Source organism: Diplotaxodon limnothrissa, linkage group LG23, assembly GCF_057381915.1.
Source record: "Diplotaxodon limnothrissa isolate DT_005_m linkage group LG23, D_limnothrissa_male_GT1.1, whole genome shotgun sequence".
NCBI classification, from domain to species: Eukaryota; Metazoa; Chordata; class Actinopteri; order Cichliformes; family Cichlidae; genus Diplotaxodon; species Diplotaxodon limnothrissa.
In genome coordinates this window covers 46678263-46698746 of record NC_140617.1, presented here as the reverse complement: position 1 = coordinate 46698746, position 20484 = coordinate 46678263, and the positions used below count along the sequence as shown (strand labels likewise).

Sequence of the window (20484 nt, the reverse complement as noted above, 5' to 3'; positions counted from 1 at the left end):
TGTTATGTTATAGTATTACTACTAAGTCATAGTATTTCTGCCAAATCATAGTATTTGTGCCAAAGCATCGTATTTGTATGGAGTCATAGTATTTCAATCAAATCTCAGTAGTTGTTGTTAAAACGCAGTATTATTGCCAAATCATAGTATTTGTACCCAATCTTAGTATTTCTGCTAAATCATAGCATTTGTTCCAAATCATGGTATTTGTGCAGAAAACTTGGTTTGTCTGCAAAACCATAGTATATCTCTTATGTTATAGTATTACTACTAAGGCATAGTATTTCTGCCAAATCATAGTATTTGTACTAAATCATAGTACTTGTGCCAAATCATAGTATTTGTTGCACATCATAGTATTGGAACCCAAACATAGTATTTGTCCCAAAGCATCGTATTTGTATGGAGTAATAGTATTTCTTCAAAATCATAGTATTTCAATCAAATCTCAGTAGTTGTGTTAAAATGCAGTATTATTGCCAAATCATAGTATTTGTACCCAATCATAGTATTTTTGCCAAATTGTGGTATTTGTGCCCAATTAATAATTCTGTTATGTTATAGTATTACTACTAAGTCGTAGAATATCTGTTATGTTATAGTGTATCTGCGGAATATAGTATGTGTGCCAAATCGTAGTATTTATACCAAATCACAGTATTTATGCTAAAACATAGTATTTCTGCCATATTGTGGTATTTGTGCAAGAACATTGAACTGTTATGTTATAGTATTACTACTAAGTCATAGTATTTCTGCCAAATCATAGTATTTGTGTGAATTTGTATACTGTAATATCACTGTAGTATGTAGTGGCTAAGTAGAAGTAGGGGGTGTTTACAGTGTAAATAGGTCATCTCTTGTGTTGGAGTGCCCTCTTGTGGCGCCTTTTGGGTAGTGCCTTAGTAAACGTGAACCCTGTAAGAAGTGGTATCAGACTGATTTGTAGTGGAGGAATTTGTTGCCAGTGTTCTTAATCATAGAAACCACACCATATCACCTCTCCACATCCTCCTACTGTATGCCATGCCTCCCTGTACCATCCATCTGACCGCCAATAAACTCCACCTGTGGTAATCTAATCCCTGGATGTCAGCCTCTCCTTCTGACCGAGGATAGTTACTATTGCAGCACCACCCAGCATTAAACTGACATACACCATTCTGTACAATAGTATTTGTGCTAAAAAGTAGTATTTCTGCCAAATCATAGTATTACTGCTATTTCATACTATTTAAGCGAAATTACAGTGTTTCTGCAAAAACATGTTTGAGGGGTGGAAATCTGTCCTCCTCTCATTTTTCAAACTCCGAAAATTAAGCCATTTCTTCTCTCGTCATGTCTCCGCGACGGAGATACAAAGAGCTATGTAAATCGTAGTCAAAGTACACCAAAGTCCGCTGATTCACCCAGTGCAAGAATTATGCTTCTATCCCACCTAGTTTTTGAGTACAAATTTATACACTATCACAGACCGGTAATTCATATTGATAATTTATTACAATTCTGCAAAGTTTTATGATTTTAGCAGCTTTTCTAATATGGACCTCACATTCTTGTTAACAGTCTATGGCAGAAATACATACAAGTACACAGCCTGATGAAGCAGACAGAAGCAGTACCTCTGATTGGTTCAGCATTTTCACCTCTTATCAGCACAAATCTCAGCCTCTTCTGCTGTTTTCATTAGAATTGTAAGCTTTTCCACCTTTTTTCAGTTACGTGAGAACCAGTTTGGCTCAATGAGTAGCTGAAAAATGTCAGCCTCTTCTGCTGTTTTAGCAGGATTTCAGAGTTCAGCTTTTTCACTTGTTTTAAGCACAAATTTCAGTTTCTTTACCTCATTTCACAACAAAGTTCTTCCTCTTCACCTCTTTTCTGCTAATTTGAGCTTCTGCTCCACAGTGCACATTGTCCCTCTCATCATATCTTTGCTTGTGACCAGAACTCATTTGGCTCAGAGGGTAGGGCATCTGCCGTGAGACCCGGTGGCAGAGGTTTGAATCCTACCTGTGACAGTTGCTACACATGTTCCCTGCTTGCATGCGCTCTGCTTTCTTGTGTGTCATTACACATACAGCCATCTTCAGCAAGTACTTCTGCTTCTACACCTCTTTTCAGCTCATCTTTTTGCTTCTTTGCCTCTTTTCAGCAGAAATTCTTCTGATTCACCTCTTTTCTGCCAAATGTTTAGCTTTTTCACCTCTTATCAGCACAATTCTAAGCAGCTTCTGCTAATTTCACCACAATTGTCACTCTCTCCACCTCTTCTTTGTGTGAATGAGTTTGGTGCAGTGAGGTGAATTGCCGCCTTTAGACCAGAAGGGCCAGGTTCGAATCCTGCTCAGGGCAATGTTTTTTGTTTTTGTTTTTTTCAACTTTTTTCAGCAGACATCTTCAGCGTTAAGGCATCCACACAGCATTTTCGCAGGAAATGCAAATTTTTCTAGTTCTGTTTTGTCTTTTGTTTAGGTTTGCTATGTGTTAGTGGTTTTGTTTCATGCCTGCTTGTGTTCTCTCTGTCTGTCCATGGTGTTATTGTGTCTGCTCACGAGTCTGCCTGTCAAGTTCAGTGTCCTGTCTGGTTCTCTGTGTCTGTTAGTTTCCTGTTTTATTCTGAAAGTTCATGTCTCATGTCAGTGTGTTCAGTTTTACCTCTCCCCTGTCTCGTTAGCCTAATTGCTCCCAGCTGTGTCTCTCTCCTGTGGCCCATTCCCTGATTACTCCCCGTGTATTTAAGCCCTGTGTTTTCCTGTGCTCTCTGTCGTGTCGTCTTTTTAATTCCATGTCAGTCTGCATTATTCTGTTACCCGGTATTCATTCTGCGTCTCTCTGCCATCTGTCTTTGTGCATTTTGCTCCTCCTCCCGTGCGTGTTTGGTTTAAGTTTTGTTCGTTAGTTTTCCCAGTTTAGGTTTGTTTACTCCCCGCTCTGCTCTTCCTGTTTTGTCACCTTCTCACTGCTGTAAATAAACACTCACTCGCACCTCATCCAGTACCTGCATTTTGGATCCTTTTTTCATACACCACACGACTGCTCCCAGCCGTGACAGTTTGAGCCTGTGTGGAGGAACGATGTGATGCTATAAAGACATCATCTTCTCCAAATGATGTTGTTCCAACACGTGTTTAAAAAGATGTTAAAGGTTGTTGGTTCCGACATCTTAGCGATTTTTAACAGCAGTCTTAGTTCAGGTGTTGTACAGCCTGTTTTAAACATGCTGTTGTACAGCCTGTACTAAAAAACCTGATCCGTGCTACTACGTGAAGTGCTGGGTATGGATAAAGACGTTATTGTCGACCGCTCACACAGGAGCCCTATCCTGAGAAAGCCAGCTGGTAACCCGCACGCCGTCATAGCCGAGCGTCACTACTACCAGACTCAGACTCAGCTGTGCTTTTGGATCTGACCGCTGCCTTGACCACAGCATCTTGATCTCACCATTGGAGCATGGCGGCATCAAGGGCGCTCTATTAGACTGGTTCAGCTCTTTTATTAAATCGCATTATTACATTTGGGGATTATATTTGACGGCAATGTGACCTTTGAAAAACAGCTGAGCTCAGTTGTACAGCGGTCTTTCTTCAAACTGAGGCTTTTATCTAAGGTGAGATCATTTATATCTTTTAAAAACCTTGAACGGGCGATCCACGTTTTCATGACGTCCCAGCTGGATTATTGTAACTCCTTATATGTTGGAGTTAGTGGGACCTGCCTGGCAAGACTGCAGCTGGTCCAGAAAGCTGCAGCTCGTCTTCTGACACAAGCTCAAAGACATTTATCGTCCCAACAACCACATATACGCTGGTCCCTCGCTGTAACACAGTTCACCTTTGGCGGCCTCGCTGTTTCGCTGATCTTTTTTGTGCAATTTTGCATGTTTTTGTTTTTTACAGCGCGTTGTGTTCTGCGTCCTGATTGGCTGTAGACCATCATCAGCCAATCTCGTGCCGTGTCTCCTGTACAGTACAGAATGTGTTCAAATTTACAGCAGTGTGACTCTGCAGTGCTGCACTGTATGTTTGTACGTTTTGTCCCCAACAAACAACAATGATGACGAGACGTTTTGCACCTGTGGTAGCAGCCAAAGGCAGAGGAAGATGCTGACCATCATAGTTTCAACAAGGAGGCAAAAAGGTTGTAACTGTCCACAACAAGAACATCGTAAGGATGGAGTCAGCTTTGGCTTTGTGGCTCAGTGACCGCAGGAAAAAGAACATCGTGCTGGACACCAACATTATCTGCAGAAAAACTCAAAAGCTTTATGAAACTTTACCTGACAGCGAGGAGCCCAGGCCATGGACGAGTGCTCCTCACACAGAAGCTCATTTAATGCCAGCAAAGGCTGATTTGACACGTTTCAGAAACACTTTGCTTTCACTCTTTAATAATGAACTTATTTTTCTATGAAGGTTTGAACTTTGTTTAAACAAGAGAGAAAAGTGTGAAAATGTCCATGCCTGTCTGAGAAAAGTGTAGAAAGTGTGCAGTGAGGGTTTAACTGCCTTAAAACTTCTATAATACTTGTAAAACATAAAGCTGCTACTTCATTCTGAGACTTATTTTTAGAACGTAACTCGATAAACGAGCGACCGCAGTAATGTATTGTGTTTATTTTGAAAACTCTCAACAGGATCTTCAGATTTATTTTGAAAGCTTTATCTGGAAAACACAAACACATAAGCAGGAAACAAAGAGCGTGATATGAAACGATAGACGTTTTCATATGGTCATCATATATACATCGTTCTATCGAACAGCCCCAGCTCCTGCTGTCAGTCTCTGTAAATCTGCTCTGAAAACACATTTGTATTCACTGGCTTTTAATACAGCATGAGAGTTATTTGATATTTGATGTGTGATATTAATATTAGGAGTTATTTTAATCGTTATCTTGGATTCTTGTACAGCACTGTGGTCAACGCTGCTGCTGTAATTAATGTGCTATAAACACATAAACAATCTGCAGTTAAACATCCAAAACTAAAGATGTGATCGCTGCCTTTAGAAAATGTGCTGATGCACAAGATATCAGCTCCATTAAGGTGGAATGTGGCCGTGTTAGAAACATGTTGGAAGAAGTTTGAAGCTGAAACTGTGAAGCTGAGAGTGAAAGAGCTCCAGCGTCTGTCACAGGAAACTTTCTTATTTCCACACTGATGAAAGCATCAAGCTTTGATTTCCTGCTGCTTTTATTGAGTCACACTGTGAAACTGAGCCACAGCTGAACCAGCATCCCTGTACAGCAGACACTTACAGCGCTTGGCTGCTTCCATTGGACCCTCTGCACAGAGCTTCAGTTTCCTCTTCTGGTCCCAAAGTGCAGAACAACAAGGTTTCAAACAGCTTCGTTCCAGCAGCATCAGCCACAGACATGCAGAGAGAATCCTTTGGTTGTGTTGTGTGTTTGCATATGGATGTAGCACCACCGCAGAGACGTGCTGCAGCTCTGTTTAGTTACCCAGCTGACAGCAGAGGCTGTAGTTTACTGTTACCAACATGGAAAACTGAAGCTTCACCAGCTGGAGCTACAGAGCTGGAGAACAAAGGAGACTGAGAGGCCAGAATGATGTGGGAGGAAACATCAAGAGCCTGTTTGAAAGGAGACACATGTGGATGCTGTGCCAGTCTGTGGTCTGTCAGAAGTCAGCTGAGTCACACTGCAAGAAGCTGCAGAATCTCAGAGGAGGAGATTTGGAAGTGTTTGTGGGACAAACTGGACTCAAAGAAAGAAGATGTTTGTGAAGTCTTTGGTGGAGGTGAGCAGTGTGAAGCAGAACACATGCAGATGAATCAGGAGGGAACAAACTGAGTGGGCGGAGCTGCCTGAGCCACGCCCACACAGACACAGCTCCTCTCTGGAGCTAAACGTCTGCTTCATCTCAGTCTCTTTTCTTCATCCTCCACCTCTCTTTTCTCTTCTTCAGTGTTCTGCAGCCACGGAGCCTCACAGCCGTTAGCACGCCCATACCTGAGCAGCTAGCATTACCCAGCATGCCGTGCAGCAGTGTCAGTTTGTAAATGTGCAAGAATTCCTGCTCTAAACTGTTTCACAGAGTGCTGTGTGCCGTGACCTTTGACCTGCTAAAGACAGTCAGCTGTGGATTATTCATTGTTGTGTCTGATACTTAGAACTGTGAGGAAGAAGCTACACAGTTAATCAGGGTCCCCTCTCTCTGAATCAGGAAAGGTGGGCAGGCCGCGTGTGGGCCACGGGCCATACGTTGAGTATCACTGTTTGAAATGTGAACATTGTTCTGCTGCAGTCAATGGACTAAACAAGAGAAGAAGAAAACAGACTTTACCATGAAGATCCTCAGTGTGGATCAGTATAATATCAGCCTGATGTCTGCAGTTTAGTGTCAGCACAACTTTCACATCATATTCATCTCAGCACAACTAAAACATGCTGACTGACCTCAGAGTTTCAAGTTTACATCCTGGACTCTCCAGGAAACCACACAGATGCTTCACTCCTGAATCCTGCAGCTTGTTCTTAGTCGAAGACCAAGAGGAGTCATTACTCAGGTCCAGCTCTCTCAGATGGGAGGGGTTGGACTTCAGTGCTGCTGCCAGATAATCACAGCTGATCTCTGACAAACCACAGCTCCTCAATCTGTATAAAGAATGAAAGATGTAAGTTTATTAGACAAAGTGCTTGAAATCATTCAGTGTTTCATCATCTGTTCAGAGCTGAAGAAGGTTCAGAATGTAGAAGTTTAGAAAATGGAAACTCCAAACAGCTGAAGCCAACAGGAAGCAGCTTCAAACAAACACAACAAGAGAAAAAACTCTGAATATTTCACATTAAAGTCGTACATTTCTCATAAAAACAGGACAAAGACTTGAAAAAGTCGTGTTTTTCCTTCCAGGAACCACATGGCTTCACTTTTAAAGGTGAAGTGTGACAGAAATGGACATATTTGAAGTCCAACACCTTTTTCCAGTCACATTATTAAAGCAGACAAACTACAAGCTCATTTTCATTCCAACAAGTCATCTTCTGACCTGGACTAACAACACTGGTCTCTATGTGCAGCTGGCTGTGAGACCAGTGCTCAGGGAGCGTCTACAAAGTGCAACACTGAAAGAACATCACACACTCATTTGCTTCCAGCACTTTCACACAAACATCTACTGTCATTATTGTCACCAAACTCTGTGGATCCTTTATTGCAAATTCAAATGGGATCAAATGGTCAGACAAAAGAGGGTTATGAGGAAATATGATGAAATGTTGTGTATTAGCAGCAACTTATTGAATCTTTTTCCTCAGAAACCAAACAAAATGATTGACAAACATGTTTTTACAAACTCAGTGTTGGACTTGGATCAGCAGGATAAGCTGATGTTTAAAGGCATTTGAGTCTCGCTGTATGAGAGTCCAGTTATTACTCAATATTTATGGATGATGTTCTTTCAGTGTTGCACTTTGTAGACGCTCCCTGAGCCTCACAGCCAGCTGCACATGGACCAGCTGACATTACCCAGCATTAGAGGCGGCTGTAAAAAATTCATGTTCCCATTTAAATGGTTTTAATTTGAATAAAACGATGTTGATTCATTCAATCCTGAATCGATGTTTAATATAAATGTATTTTGCCAGAATCTCAGGTTAAAGCTCACAAACTATTTCAACAAGCAGCAAACAGATAAAACAGTAAATGAGAGCAGCTAAACACACAAAGATGGAAACACAGAGCGTGGATCGTTCACTCGACGGCACGTACACGGACACGCCGTCGGGGCTGAAAGTGGACAGCTCACAGATCCTGAAGCTGCAGGTTTCATCTGTCTCCAACCAAAACTGAGTGAAGCAGCAGCAAAAGAAGATCCAAACTCTGCTTCACGTTTGATCAATATGCTCATGAATTCTCTCTGACTTTGGCTGTTCCTGCCTGCACAGCTCTCTCTCTCTCAGTGTACTCCAAGAACAGCTTCAAACATCTGTTTCTGCATCATTCACTGTTTATTAGCCACCAGTCTGCTGTTGTGTTCAGTGCTGTCGGCCTCTGACAGTAAAGCCTCATTTCTGCTGTTCCATGGAAACTTTTTAAAATGATGACAGATTACAAACTCTCAGCTGTGTCTGGAATCAAACCTCTGTAACTTTGCTTCACTTCAGCAGCATCAGCTCATGTTCACATGTTGCTTCATGGTTTGCTTCAGTTTTTGATCGACTGCAGAATATTTTGAAGGTTATCTGCTATAAAAAGCCAGAAGAGGAAAATCTGCTTCATGTGTTTCTGTTTGATCCTCAGTGACTTTGACACAAAGGCCTCTGCTGTGATGATCACACCTCTGATCAAGTCTCACAGTGTCACAACTGATAAATGATCAGAGTTAGAATATTTCTGACTGTCTGCTGTGTGCCGTGACCTTTGACCTGCTAAAGACAGTCAGCTGTGGATTATTCATTGTTGTGTCTGATACTTAGAACTGTGAGGAAGAAGCTACACAGTTAATCAGGGTCCCCTCTCTCTGAATCAGGAAAGGTGGGCAGGCCGCGTGTGGGCCGCGGGCCATACGTTGAGTATCACTGTTTGAAATGTGAACATTGTTCTGCTGCAGTCAATGGACTAAACCAGAGAAGAAGAAAACAGACTTTACCATGAAGATCCTCAGTGTGGATCAGTATAATATCAGCCTGATGTCTGCAGTTTAGTGTCAGCACAACTTTCACATCATATTCATCTCAGCACAACTAAAACATGCTGACTGACCTCAGAGTTTCAAGTTTACATCCTGGACTCTCCAGGAAACCACACAGATGCTTCACTCCTGGATCCTGCAGCTTGTTGTTGGAGCTCAGGTCCAGCTGTCTCAGATGGGAGGGGTTGGACTTCAGTGCTGCTGCCAGATAATCACAGCTGATCTTTGACAAACCACAGCTCCACAATCTGTATAAAGAATGAAAGATGTAAGTTTATTAGACAAAGTGCTTGAAATCATTCAGTGTTTCATCATCTGTTCAGAGCTGAAGAAGGTTCAGAATGTAGAAGTTTAGAAAATGGAAACTCCAAACAGCTGAAGCCAACAGGAAGCAGCTTCAAACAAACACAACAAGAGAAAAAACTCTGAATGTTTCACATTAAAGTCGAACATTTCTCATAAAAACAGGACAAAGACTTGAAAAAGTCGTGTTTTTCCTTCCAGGAACCACATGGCTTCACTTTTAAAGGTGAAGTGTGACAGAAATGGACATATTTGAAGTCCAACACCTTTTTCCAGTCACATTATTAAAGCAGACAAACTACAAGCTCATTTTCATTCCAACAAGTCATCTTCTGACCTGGACTAACAACACTGGTCTCTATGTGCAGCTGGCTGTGAGACCAGTGCTCAGGGAGCGTCTACAAAGTGCAACACTGAAAGAACATCACACACTCATTTGCTTCCAGCACTTTCACACAAACATCTACTGTCATTATTGTCACCAAACTCTGTGGATCCTTTATTGCAAATTCAAATGGGATCAAATGGTCAGACAAAAGAGGGTTATGAGGAAATATGATGAAATGTTGTGTATTAGCAGCAACTTATTGAATCTTTTTCCTCAGAAACCAAACAAAATGATTGACAAACATGTTTTTACAAACTCAGTGTTGGACTTGGATCAGCAGGATAAGCTGATGTTTAAAGGCATTTGAGTCTCGCTGTATGAGAGTCCAGTTCTTACTCAATATTTATGGATGATGTTCTTTCAGTGTTGCACTTTGTTTGGCACAAAATGAAATTATTTGGCCTCTCAGATGCTTTTAGAGATTCCCAAATGACTGATGATGACATCTCTGGGGTCTGATTGATAGAAAAAAAAATGTCTTTGAGACCTTTTGTAACTGACAAACTCTTCATCTGCTAACAACACTGAGTTAAATCTCCATGGCTGATAGTTGGAGCAGGCATCAGGAATACACATTGAAAAAACAAGAGGAGAAATCACCAGAGTCTTATAATCACATTCTGTAACTAAAGGGAGACGTTTTTCTATACAAATATATGTTTTATGGACATTAGAAAAAAAAAGAGTATTGACGTGAAGCAGGATTATGAAATCTCCATACATCAGCCAGCCCATAATTATCAAGAAAGCTCTGAATGACGCATGCTGAGTTTGGACTAAGTGTACTTTTGTGTGAACTGTGGTCCATAGCAGATAATGAGCAGTTTAGGTCTCCCTCAAAGATGATATTGTGTGATGACATATTGGGGAGCCGCGCAAAGACATTAGTGAAAAATCTGTGATCGTCCCAATTAGAGGCGTAGATATTTGCTAAGATCAAAGGAAAACCATAAACTATGTTTTCTGCACTTAAAATCCTGTAATTTTCTCATAAATCGACAGTGCGCCTTATGGATGAATTCTGGTTGTGCTTACTGACCTCGAACCGATTTTATGTGCCACACGGCGCTCAGAAACCTTTCAAAAGATGTTTTGGTACGACTTTGCTCAGCTACGAGGCCGCACCGCTTGATGGATTGTTGGAGCATTACAGCTATGAGGAGCCTCGCGGAGTGATACGTACTCTGCTTCAACGTAATATTACTGTATTGAGTGTGTATAAGGACCATAAATGGCACCTGTAAGAGACACGGTTACAAAGAGGGTTTCAAACTCCAGGCTGTCAGTCACGCAGTAGAACCTGGGAACAGAGCAGCTGCTTGTTATTATGCTCAGCGTCTGTTTACATTTTGACTGCACGATTGTGAGCTTTTTGTTATGCACAAACACAACATTGTTTTCTTTTATTTATGGAGCATTATTATTTAATAAATGCTGATCATTTATTTCTGAGTAATTGTTTCATGTACATCTACGCTGTATGTTAATAAATGTGCCTGTGTGAGATTTGGGACACAGCTTTGACTAAGAACTCTCTTTTTGTTCGAACTTTCTGGCTTTAAAAATATCGAGATATATATCGTATATCGCCATCCAGCTAAAGAATATCGAGATATGAACTTTGGGTCATATCACCCAGTCGTAATATTGCAATAGGTTGTCCGTTAAACTCAAGCGGGGCTTGGGCCCTGGCACGGCGTAGCCACACAATCCTGGTAGTAGTGACGCTCGGCTATGACGGCGTGCGGGTTACCAGCTGGCTTTCTCAGGATAGGGCTCCTGTGTGAGCGGTCGACAATAACGTCTTTATCCATACCCAGCACTTCACGTAGTAGCACGGATACGGCCGTGGAGGAGCTCGAGTCCAGGCCCTCTGGGATCCCTATGATGTGGATGTTAGCTCTCCGCTTCCTGCCTTCATCACATTTATCCTTCAGGTCAGACAGCTCCTCCTTCATACTCTCTACTGTAGACTGCAGGGTGGTCACCTCATCGCTCCACATTGACAGCCCATCCTCAGCTTCTTTCACTGTAACCTTTACTCTATCAACTTCGCCGCACGTCGCCGCCATGCTGTTAGCGATCTCATTTCTCAGTCCTTGCACGTCAGCCCTTATATTGTCAAAATCTTCTTTCAATGCATTTCTGAGTTCTTCTTTTAACAGCGTACTAATGTCCTCTTTAATGGATTGAAGAAGCTCCAGTTTTAGAGCAGTAGGATCCACATCACGCGCGTCTGTTGAGTCTGCTCTTCAGCGGCCGTAGAGCTGGACGCTGCCCTTTGGCCATCATCGATACTCTCGCCCGAGATCGCACCGGGGCTAAAATATTCACCTGCTCAGCTGTTTTTGATCAGTTTGAGCCTGTGTGGTTTGATCAGGTGGAGGAACGATGTGATGCTATAAAGACATCATCTTGTCCAAATGATGTTGTTCCAACACGTGTTTAAAAAGATTTTAAAGGTTGTCGGTTCCGACATCTTAGCGATTTTTAACAGCAGTCTTAGTTCAGGTGTTGTACAGCCTGTTTGAAACATGCTGTTGTACAGCCTGTACTAAAAACCTGATCTGGATCCTCTGTCCGCTCAAATTTCAGGCCTATTTCAAAGCTTCCCTTCCTGTCGAAGATTTTGTAAAAGATTATATTTGTTCAGCTGCAATCTGTTGTAAAGGTTTCAGTCTGGTTTTAAAGCTCTTCACAGCACTGAAACTGCACTTTGGAAAGTTCTTAATGATCTTTTATCAGCCACTGATCAGGAGACTCCGCTGTGCTTTTGGATCTGACTGCTGCCTTGACCACAGCATCTTGACCTCACCATTGGAGCATGGCGGCATCAAGGGCGCTCTATTAGACTGGTTCAGCTCTTTTATTAAATCGCATTATTACATTTGGGGCTTATATTTGACGGCAATTTGAAAAACAGCTGAGCTCAGTTGTACAGCGGTCTTTCTTCAAACTGAGGCTTTTATCTAAGGTGAGATCATTTCTATCTTTTAAAAACCTTGAACGGGCGATCCACATTTTCATGACGTCCCAGCTGGATTATTGTAACTCCTTATATGTTGGAGTTAGTGGGACCTGCCTGGCAAGACTGCAGCTGGTCCAGAAAGCTGCAGCTCGTCTTCTGACACAAGCTCAAAGACATTTATCGTCCCAACAACCACATATACGCTGGTCCCTCGCTGTAACACAGTTCACCTTTGGCGGCCTCGCTGTTTCGCTGATCTTTTTTGTGCAATTTTGCATGTTTTTGTTTTTTACAGCGCATTGTGTTCTGCGTCCTGATTGGCTGTAGACCATTGTCAGCCAATCTCGTGCCGTGTCTCCTGTACAGTACAGAATGTGTTCAAATTTACAGCAGTGTGACTCTGCAGTGCTGCACTGTATGTTTGTACGTTTTGTCCCAACAAACAACAATGATGACGAGACGTTTTGCACCTGTGGTAGCAGCCAAAGGCAGAGGAAGATGCTGACCATCATAGTTTCAACAAGGAGGCAAAAAGGTTGTAACTGTCCACAACAAGAACATCGTAAGGATGGAGTCAGCTTTGGCTTTGTGGCTCAGTGACCGCAGGAAAAAGAACATCGTGCTGGACACCAACATTATCTGCAGAAAAACTCAAAAGCTTTATGAAACTTTACCTGACAGCGAGGAGCCCAGGCCATGGACGAGTGCTCCTCACACAGAAGCTCATTTAATGCCAGCAAAGGCTGATTTGACACATTTCAGAAACACTTTGCTTTCACTCTTTAATAATGAACTTATTTTTCTATGAAGGTTTGAACTTTGTTTAAACAAGAGAGAAAAGTGTGAAAATGTTCATGCCTGTCTGAGAAAAGTGTAGAAAGTGTGCAGTGAGGGTTTAACTGCCTTAAAACTTCTATAATAATTGTAAAACATAAAGCTGCTACTTCATTCTGAGACTTAATTTTAGAACGTAACTCGATAAACGAGCGACCGCAGTAATGTATTGTGTTTATTTTGAAAACTCTCAACAGGATCTTCAGATTTATTTTGAAAGCTTTATCTGGAAAACACAAACACATAAGCAGTAGTGGTATTAGCTTCATGTGTGCGTGTTTCATACTGTTGCAGCAGAGTGACATGGATGCTAAGGCTAATATGTGTGTATGAGATGAAGCCTGCACTGAAAATGTTGACAAGTGGTGTAGAGCTGAAGATATATATATGCCGTATAGCCTTAAAAAATGACAATACAGGGTGGTGATGATGGGTTTAGATTTTATTATTGTCATTTGTATTAGGAAATATTTAACCATATATTCTTAGAGGTGTATAATCAATTGTGTAGTGATAGGATGTGTGATCTTTAGCAGGCTGCAGGGGCTTGGTGTGTATTCCACACTAGAATGCACACCCACATCCTGGGAGCACGAGAGAGGTCGTACCTTCTCTTATTGTTTTATGGCAGGATTAACGTAGCTACGTCTGTTCTAGTCTAAGTGCTTTTTGTTTAGATGAACTGCTGGACTTCCTCACCATGTTATCTAGGGTGAACCATCTAGGGTGAAGGGGGGTCTACCCTCTTCCTGACCAAGGATGTTATATGACCCTTTGATCAGCAGTACCCCACACACACACACACACACACACACACACACACACACACACACACACACACAGTATTCTTTGTTCACATGTATACCTATGTGAGATGCTATATGTTAATGACCCTATGCATATTCATGTAACCACAATAAAAGGAGTGCTATGGGGAGCCTGGCTGAGAGTCTGATGGTGGTCAAGTGGTGGAACGACGCTTGGCTCCAGCCAGGTCTCCCTCATGCATGAGTAAACCAGAGAACTTTGGTGCCTTGTGTCTTGCTTTTTGCTGCGTAGCAGATTGTCCTTAACGTTCCAGTGGATAGGTTCAAACTACAAACCTATCACTTTCACTTCAGCTTCACCAACAACAGCACAAGCAGAGCAGCCCACTGCCTGCATGGCTGGGACAGCGCCCCCTGGTGACTGTAAACCACTACAACATGTAGACGGCCGTCTGCAGGCTGGATGTAGCACCACCGCAGAGACGTGCTGCAGCTCTGTTTAGTTACCCAGCTGACAGCAGAGGCTGTAGTTTACTGTTACCAACATGGAAAACTGAAGCTTCACCAGCTGGAGCTACAGAGCTGGAGAACAAAGGAGACTGAGAGGCCAGAATGATGTGGGAGGAAACATCAAGAGCCTGTTTGAAAGGAGACACATGTGGATGCTGTGCCAGTCTGTGGTCTGTCAGAAGTCAGCTGAGTCACACTGCAAGAAGCTGCAGAATCTCAGAGGAGGAGATTTGGAAGTGTTTGTGGGACAAACTGGACTCAAAGAAAGAAGATGTTTGTGAAGTCTTTGGTGGAGGTGAGCAGTGTGAAGCAGAACACATGCAGATGAATCAGGAGGTCAGCATCAGTGTCTCCTTGTGGTGGACGGTAAAAGAATCAGAGCCAATGCTCCCGTCCACCCTCGGCATGAAGCAGTGCTGTTTCTGAAACAGGAGGACAAGTCCAGAGAAGACAGAGGAAGCAAAGATGAGGGTGGGACAGGACAGCAGGACTTCCTTCACACCTGCAGCTCCATCACACTGCTGTAGCTCCTCTTCATCACACATGTACCTGCAGCCTGTCTTCGAGTCCAGGAGTCACCTCCACACAGTGTAGAAGTCTCCTGTGCAGACCATGGAGTCCAGCCTCTGTCAGGGAAGTCGGCACTAAAGCCTGAAAGACTTCAATCTGTCTCTGCTCCACCCGAGAAAGACCAGCACCGTACTTGTTGTGCATTCAAGGAGGGAACATCAGCGCTGCATCGTGGGAACAACACCGCAGGAACAAAGACACAGCACGGCCGATGAAGGACGAGGACAAAGGAAAGGTGAGTGAGAAGACCCTGGTGGTGTGGACGGACCTGCAGGGGCTCCAAGACTGAGGAGCAGAGACATCCATGTACCAGCTGAGGATGCTGCAGTGATCCAGGGAGCTCGGTCCAATCTGAGGCCGTGTGAACTACGTGGACCACAGTTTCTTCACAGACTTCAGCCACGTGAACATCTGGAGATCCAACAGTGCACGAGCTGTGAGCCATCAGCTGTTTCTCTCATCAGCTGCTGTAATGAGAGCTGCTGGAATCATCTCGAGCAGCAGGAAATCACTGATGTTGTTTCTAACCAAAGATATGGGACTGAGCTCCTTCTACTTTCATCCAGATAGAAACTGCTACAGTCTGCTGATTATTGCTTTGCCTCCATCACACGAGCTCTTTATCCTGTTCTTCACTCTCATTGGTTCTTTGTCTGCTTGTTTTTACAACAGTAGTCTTCTGATTGGTCAAAGGAGACAATCAGCTGTGACTAAATGTAGCTCCTACAGCAGTGATGGGAATAACTACTGAAGCTAATCCAGTATCAAAGCTCAGGAATCAGCAGCTCCCACCTCGTTTTCTTTCAACAACTATTTTTAGCTGCTGTGTTTTTGTGTTTCTGCAGACCTCAGACATCCTGCTGCTCTGGACAACTTTTTCATTCTTTTGTATCATTATTTTGCTTTTCTTTTATTATTATGTTATATGTATTAATATGTGAAACACTTATTCTTTGTGTTTTTGCTTTGCTCCTGTCAAACTGCTTTAATAAAATCTGCTGCAGTCTAAACTGTGGACGTTCCCTTTTTAACCCTTTGTGAAACAATAAAGGTTTAAATCTGAGTATTCATCTATGTTAGTGTTTAATGGGTCTAATAGGTTGCTTTGGCCTTTCCCAGTAATATCTTCCCTTGCAGTCTGTGGTCCAGGCTTCTAAAACCATCCCAGGTTAACAAGAACTACAATCTAGAGGAGAGCTGCCATAACAGGTGTGACTGATGAGATCTGACCTGCAAGGTTACTCAGGTTTGTTTGTATCAGGACAAGCAGGGAAGCCGCCTGGACGTCAAAGTAGTTAGAGCTGGGCGAGTGTCCTCACCCACATCGGCTTCACAACTCTGCATCATCTACTGAGTAAGACTCAGAGCATCAGAGATTAGAAGGTCTACAAAGAGCTGAACCAGACTTCCTGTATAAAGGTTTTAGTTCCACAGATCGACAGTGTCAGCACAACTAAAACGTGGAGACTGACCTCAGAGTTTCAATTTGATGTTGTGGATTCTCCAGAAGAACACACAGCTGCTTCACTCCTGAATCCTGAAGCTTGTGGGAGCTCAGGTCCACCTCTCTGGGATACGAAGGGTTGAGCTTCAGCACTGCTTCCAGATAATCACAGCTGATCTCTGACAAATCACAGCGCTCCAATCTGTATAGAGAATGAAAGATGTAAGTTTATTAGACAAAGTGCTTGAAATCATTCAGTGTTTCATCATCTGTTCAGAGCTGAAGAAGGTTCAGAATGTAGAAGTTTAGAAAATGGAAACTCCAAACAGCTGAAGCCAACAGGAAGCAGCTTCAAACAAACACAACAAGAGAAAAAACTCTGAATGTTTCACATTAAAGTCGTACATTTCTAACAAGAGTGTTTTAAAGACAGAGTCACTGATGATCATCTTCTGCCCAGTAAAACTTTGGTTTTCCACATGTGAGTGTTAATGATGCACAAAGACTGTGAGTGCAAAGAGGGAGCGAGGAGGATGACAGAGAGATGGTACAGGAGCATCAAGAACCCGGCGAGGAAATGAGCAGAAGGACTTTGGAGCCTGTTGGATTGAAGCTTTCACAGAGACGTGTTTGACTGGACACCACCAGGACAGACTTTTAATCCCAGGATTTGGATGAGCTTTCTGTCTTTATGGTCACAAATGATGCTGTAACTCTGTGAATGTCCTGGAACTGTCAGCAGTGTGGTTACGTCCTTTTGACCTGAGTTTCCACAGCTCTTATAACAGCAGTGTACATTCAGACTGAGACACGCTTCAGTCTGTATGGACCTGTTTCTGTAGCTGCCACCATCATTCTACATGTTTGTACATCAGCTTATCAAATCCTGTCTGCTGTCTTCATTTATTACTCTTCACCTGCTTCACTGTCACTGTGTGGGCGGAGCTACCTGAGCCCCACCCACACAGACACAGCTCCTCTCTAGAGTTAAACTTCTGCTTCATCTCCGCCTCTTTTCTTCATCCTCCACCTCTCTTTTCTCTTCTTCAGTGTTCTGCAGCCACAGAGTCTCACAGCCGTTACCACACCCATACCTGAGCAGCTAGCATTACCCAGCATGCCGTGCAGCAGTGTCAGTTTGTAAATGTGCAAGAATTCCTGCTCCAAACTGTTTCACAGAGTGCTGTGTGCCGTGACCTTTGACCTGCTAAAGACAGTCAGCTGTGGATTATTCATTGTTGTGTCTGATACTTAGAACTGTGAGGAAGAAGCTACACAGTTAATCAGGGTCCCCTCTCTCTGAATCAGGAAAGGTGGGCAGGCCGCGTGTGGGCCGCGGGCCATACGTTGAGTATCACTGTTTGAAATGTGAACATTGTTCTGCTGCAGTCAATGGACTAAACCAGAGAAGAAGAAAACAGACTTTACCATGAAGATCCTCAGTGTGGATCAGTATAATATCAGCCTGATGTCTGCAGTTTAGTGTCAGCACAACTTTCACATCATATTCATCTCAGCACAACTAAAACATGCTGACTGACCTCAGAGTTTCAAATCGACATCGTGGATTCTCCAGGAAATCACACAGATGCTTCACTCCTGAACCCTTCAGGTTGCTGTAGGTTCCACTCAGGTCCACCTCTGTGGGATACGAGGGGTTGGACTTCAGCGCTGCTGCCAGATAATCAAGGCCAATATCTGACAAATCACAGCTCTCCAATCTGTATAGAGAATGAAAGATGTAAGTTTATTAGACAAAGTGCTTGAAATCATTCAGTGTTTCATCATCTGTTCAGAGCTGAAGAAGGTTCAGAATGTAGAAGTTTAGAAAATGGAAACTCCAAACAGCTGAAGCCAACAGGAAGCAGCTTCAAACAAACACAACAAGAGAAAAAACTCTGAATGTTTCACATTAAAGTCGTACATTTCTCATAAAAACAGGACAAAGACTTGAAAAAGTCGTGTTTTTCCTTCCAGGAACCACATGGCTTCACTTTTAAAGGTGAAGTGTGACAGAAATGGACATATTTGAAGTCCAACACCTTTTTCCAGTCACATTATTAAAGCAGACAAACTACAAGCTCATTTTCATTCCAACAAGTCATCTTCTGACCTGGACTAACAACACTGGTCTCTATGTGCAGCTGGCTGTGAGACCAGTGCTCAGGGAGCGTCTACAAAGTGCAACACTGAAAGAACATCACACACTCATTTGCTTCCAGCACTTTCACACAATCATCTACTGTCATTATTCATGTTTGCAGTTCATGCTGTAACTCTGTGACTGTCCTGGAACTGTCAGCAGTGTGGTTACGTCCTTTTGACCTGAGTTTCCACAGCTCTTATAACAGCAGTGTACATTCACCTGCAGGCACACGCTGCCTCTGCTTCAGCTCGGTTTATGAAGCACAAACTGCAGGAACCAAACTCAGACTGGCTCATTTCAATCATGTCTGCTTACAAAGACACTTTGAAACTCTTATCAGTATGTTTCCTGTCCTACTAGGAGGGATCAAACTCTGGACCTTTGTTGTGGATCAGTGAAGGATGCTTAGAAATCCCTCCTGCTGCCTGAGCTTGAACATCATCAGCACTTTAACACTGAGCAGATGGACGTGGAAAAGGCCTTCTGTCTTTATCTGACTCAACTGTTTCCTTATGTGGGCTGAAGGAAACACAGTTGTAGACTGTATTTATATGAAACATGTATATTTAATGCATTTAATGTATTTGAACCATATTTAATGCATATTACAGGATGTAACAGCTGCATATGTGTCAACAATAATGGCTTTGATTTTGCCCCCTATGAACATTTCTGTAGCTCCGCCCCTGCAGCAAACGTGTGTGAGAGCAGCCACGGCCCGCTCCTCCATGGTTTCATTCACACTCATCTCATACTGAACACACACACTTTGTAGGAATCATCAGTACTTTGACTGTTTCTCAGGTTAGCTTCAGGTTAGCCATTTAGCATTTCTCCAGTCTGAGTCACAGAGCGTCACATGACGTGACAGAAGCTGATTGGTCAGCTGCAGTGATGGTGGTGGAGCAGCATTAATGATGATGCTGTAGAACAACAGGAACACGGGGATATCAGATTGTTAGTGGGTTTAGTCATTCCTGCTGCACTTTGTCCTTCTTATTGAAGTGAGCTGCTGAGAGCTCACACTGTTCTCTGTAGAAATGATGTCAGTCTGACTCGTCACATGTTTGGAGGCGTGTTTGATGTTTGCTCTTCTGGAAACTCTCAGTATCAAATATGGAAGATGCAAAGGAGACACGCTTCAGTCTGTATGGACCCGTTTCTACATGTTTGTACATCAGCTTATCAAATCCTGTCTGCTGTCTTCATTTATTACTCTTCACCTGCTTCACTGTCACTGTGTGGGCGGAGCTGCCTGAGCCCCGCTGTTAGGTTTTGTATTGTTGATTGTCATTTATGCTTAGAGGTGTATAATCAATTGTGTACTGATGTGTGATCTTTAGCAGGCTGCAAAGGCTTGGTGTGTATTCCACACTGGAATGCACACCTACATCCTGGGAGCATGGGAAGAGGTCGTACCTTGTTTTATTGTTTTATGGCAGGATAAACGTGGCTGTATCTGTTTTATGCTAAGTGCCTTTTGTTTAGATGAACTGTTGGACTTCCAGACCAGCAGGTTTAGGGAAGTCATTTATGGGGTCACACTCTGACCCCCCCCCCCCCCCCCCACACACACACACACACAGTATTCTTTGTTCACATGTATACCTATGTAGACGTCATATGTTAATGACCCTATGCATATTCATGTAACCACAATAAAAGGAGTGCAATGGGGAACGACACTTGGCTCCAGGCAGGTCTCCCTCATGCATAACTTTCTGCTTCTCATTTCAGATAAAACTGAGGTTATTGTACTCGGCCCTGAAAAGCTTAGAAATATGGTATCTAAGCAGATTCTTACTCTGGATGGCATTACCTTGGCCTCCAGTAACACTGTGAGGAACCTTGGAGTCATTTTTGACCAGGACATGTCCTTCAACGCACATATTAAACAAATAT

At 42.9% G+C, this 20484-nt stretch overlaps 3 protein-coding genes across 3 annotated transcripts in view; all 3 read right to left on the bottom strand.

The window, feature by feature from the left end:
- The window catches only part of LOC146608843 (NACHT, LRR and PYD domains-containing protein 3-like), a 237958-nt gene that overhangs the window by 22757 nt on the left and 194717 nt on the right, over positions 1 to 20484 (bottom strand). The window contains exon 7 of the mRNA XM_085348697.1: positions 6419 to 6616. Coding sequence (XP_085204823.1) covers positions 6419 to 6616 — 198 coding nt within the window. The remainder of the gene's footprint in view (positions 1 to 6418; positions 6617 to 20484) is intronic.
- The window catches only part of LOC146608847 (protein NLRC3-like), a 30704-nt gene continuing 18924 nt past the window's right edge, over positions 8705 to 20484 (bottom strand). The window contains exon 9 of the mRNA XM_085348901.1: positions 8705 to 8900. Coding sequence (XP_085205027.1) covers positions 8705 to 8900 — 196 coding nt within the window. The remainder of the gene's footprint in view (positions 8901 to 20484) is intronic.
- LOC146608848 (ribonuclease inhibitor-like) lies at positions 15549 to 18887 on the bottom strand. Its single transcript, XM_085347763.1, has 3 exons — positions 18802 to 18887; positions 17978 to 18157; positions 15549 to 16638 (listed from the first exon to the last, which is right to left on the bottom strand). The coding sequence occupies exons 1-3, from the start codon at positions 18885 to 18887 to the stop codon at positions 16446 to 16448; spliced, it is 459 nt and encodes a 152-aa protein (XP_085203889.1). The 3' UTR covers positions 15549 to 16445.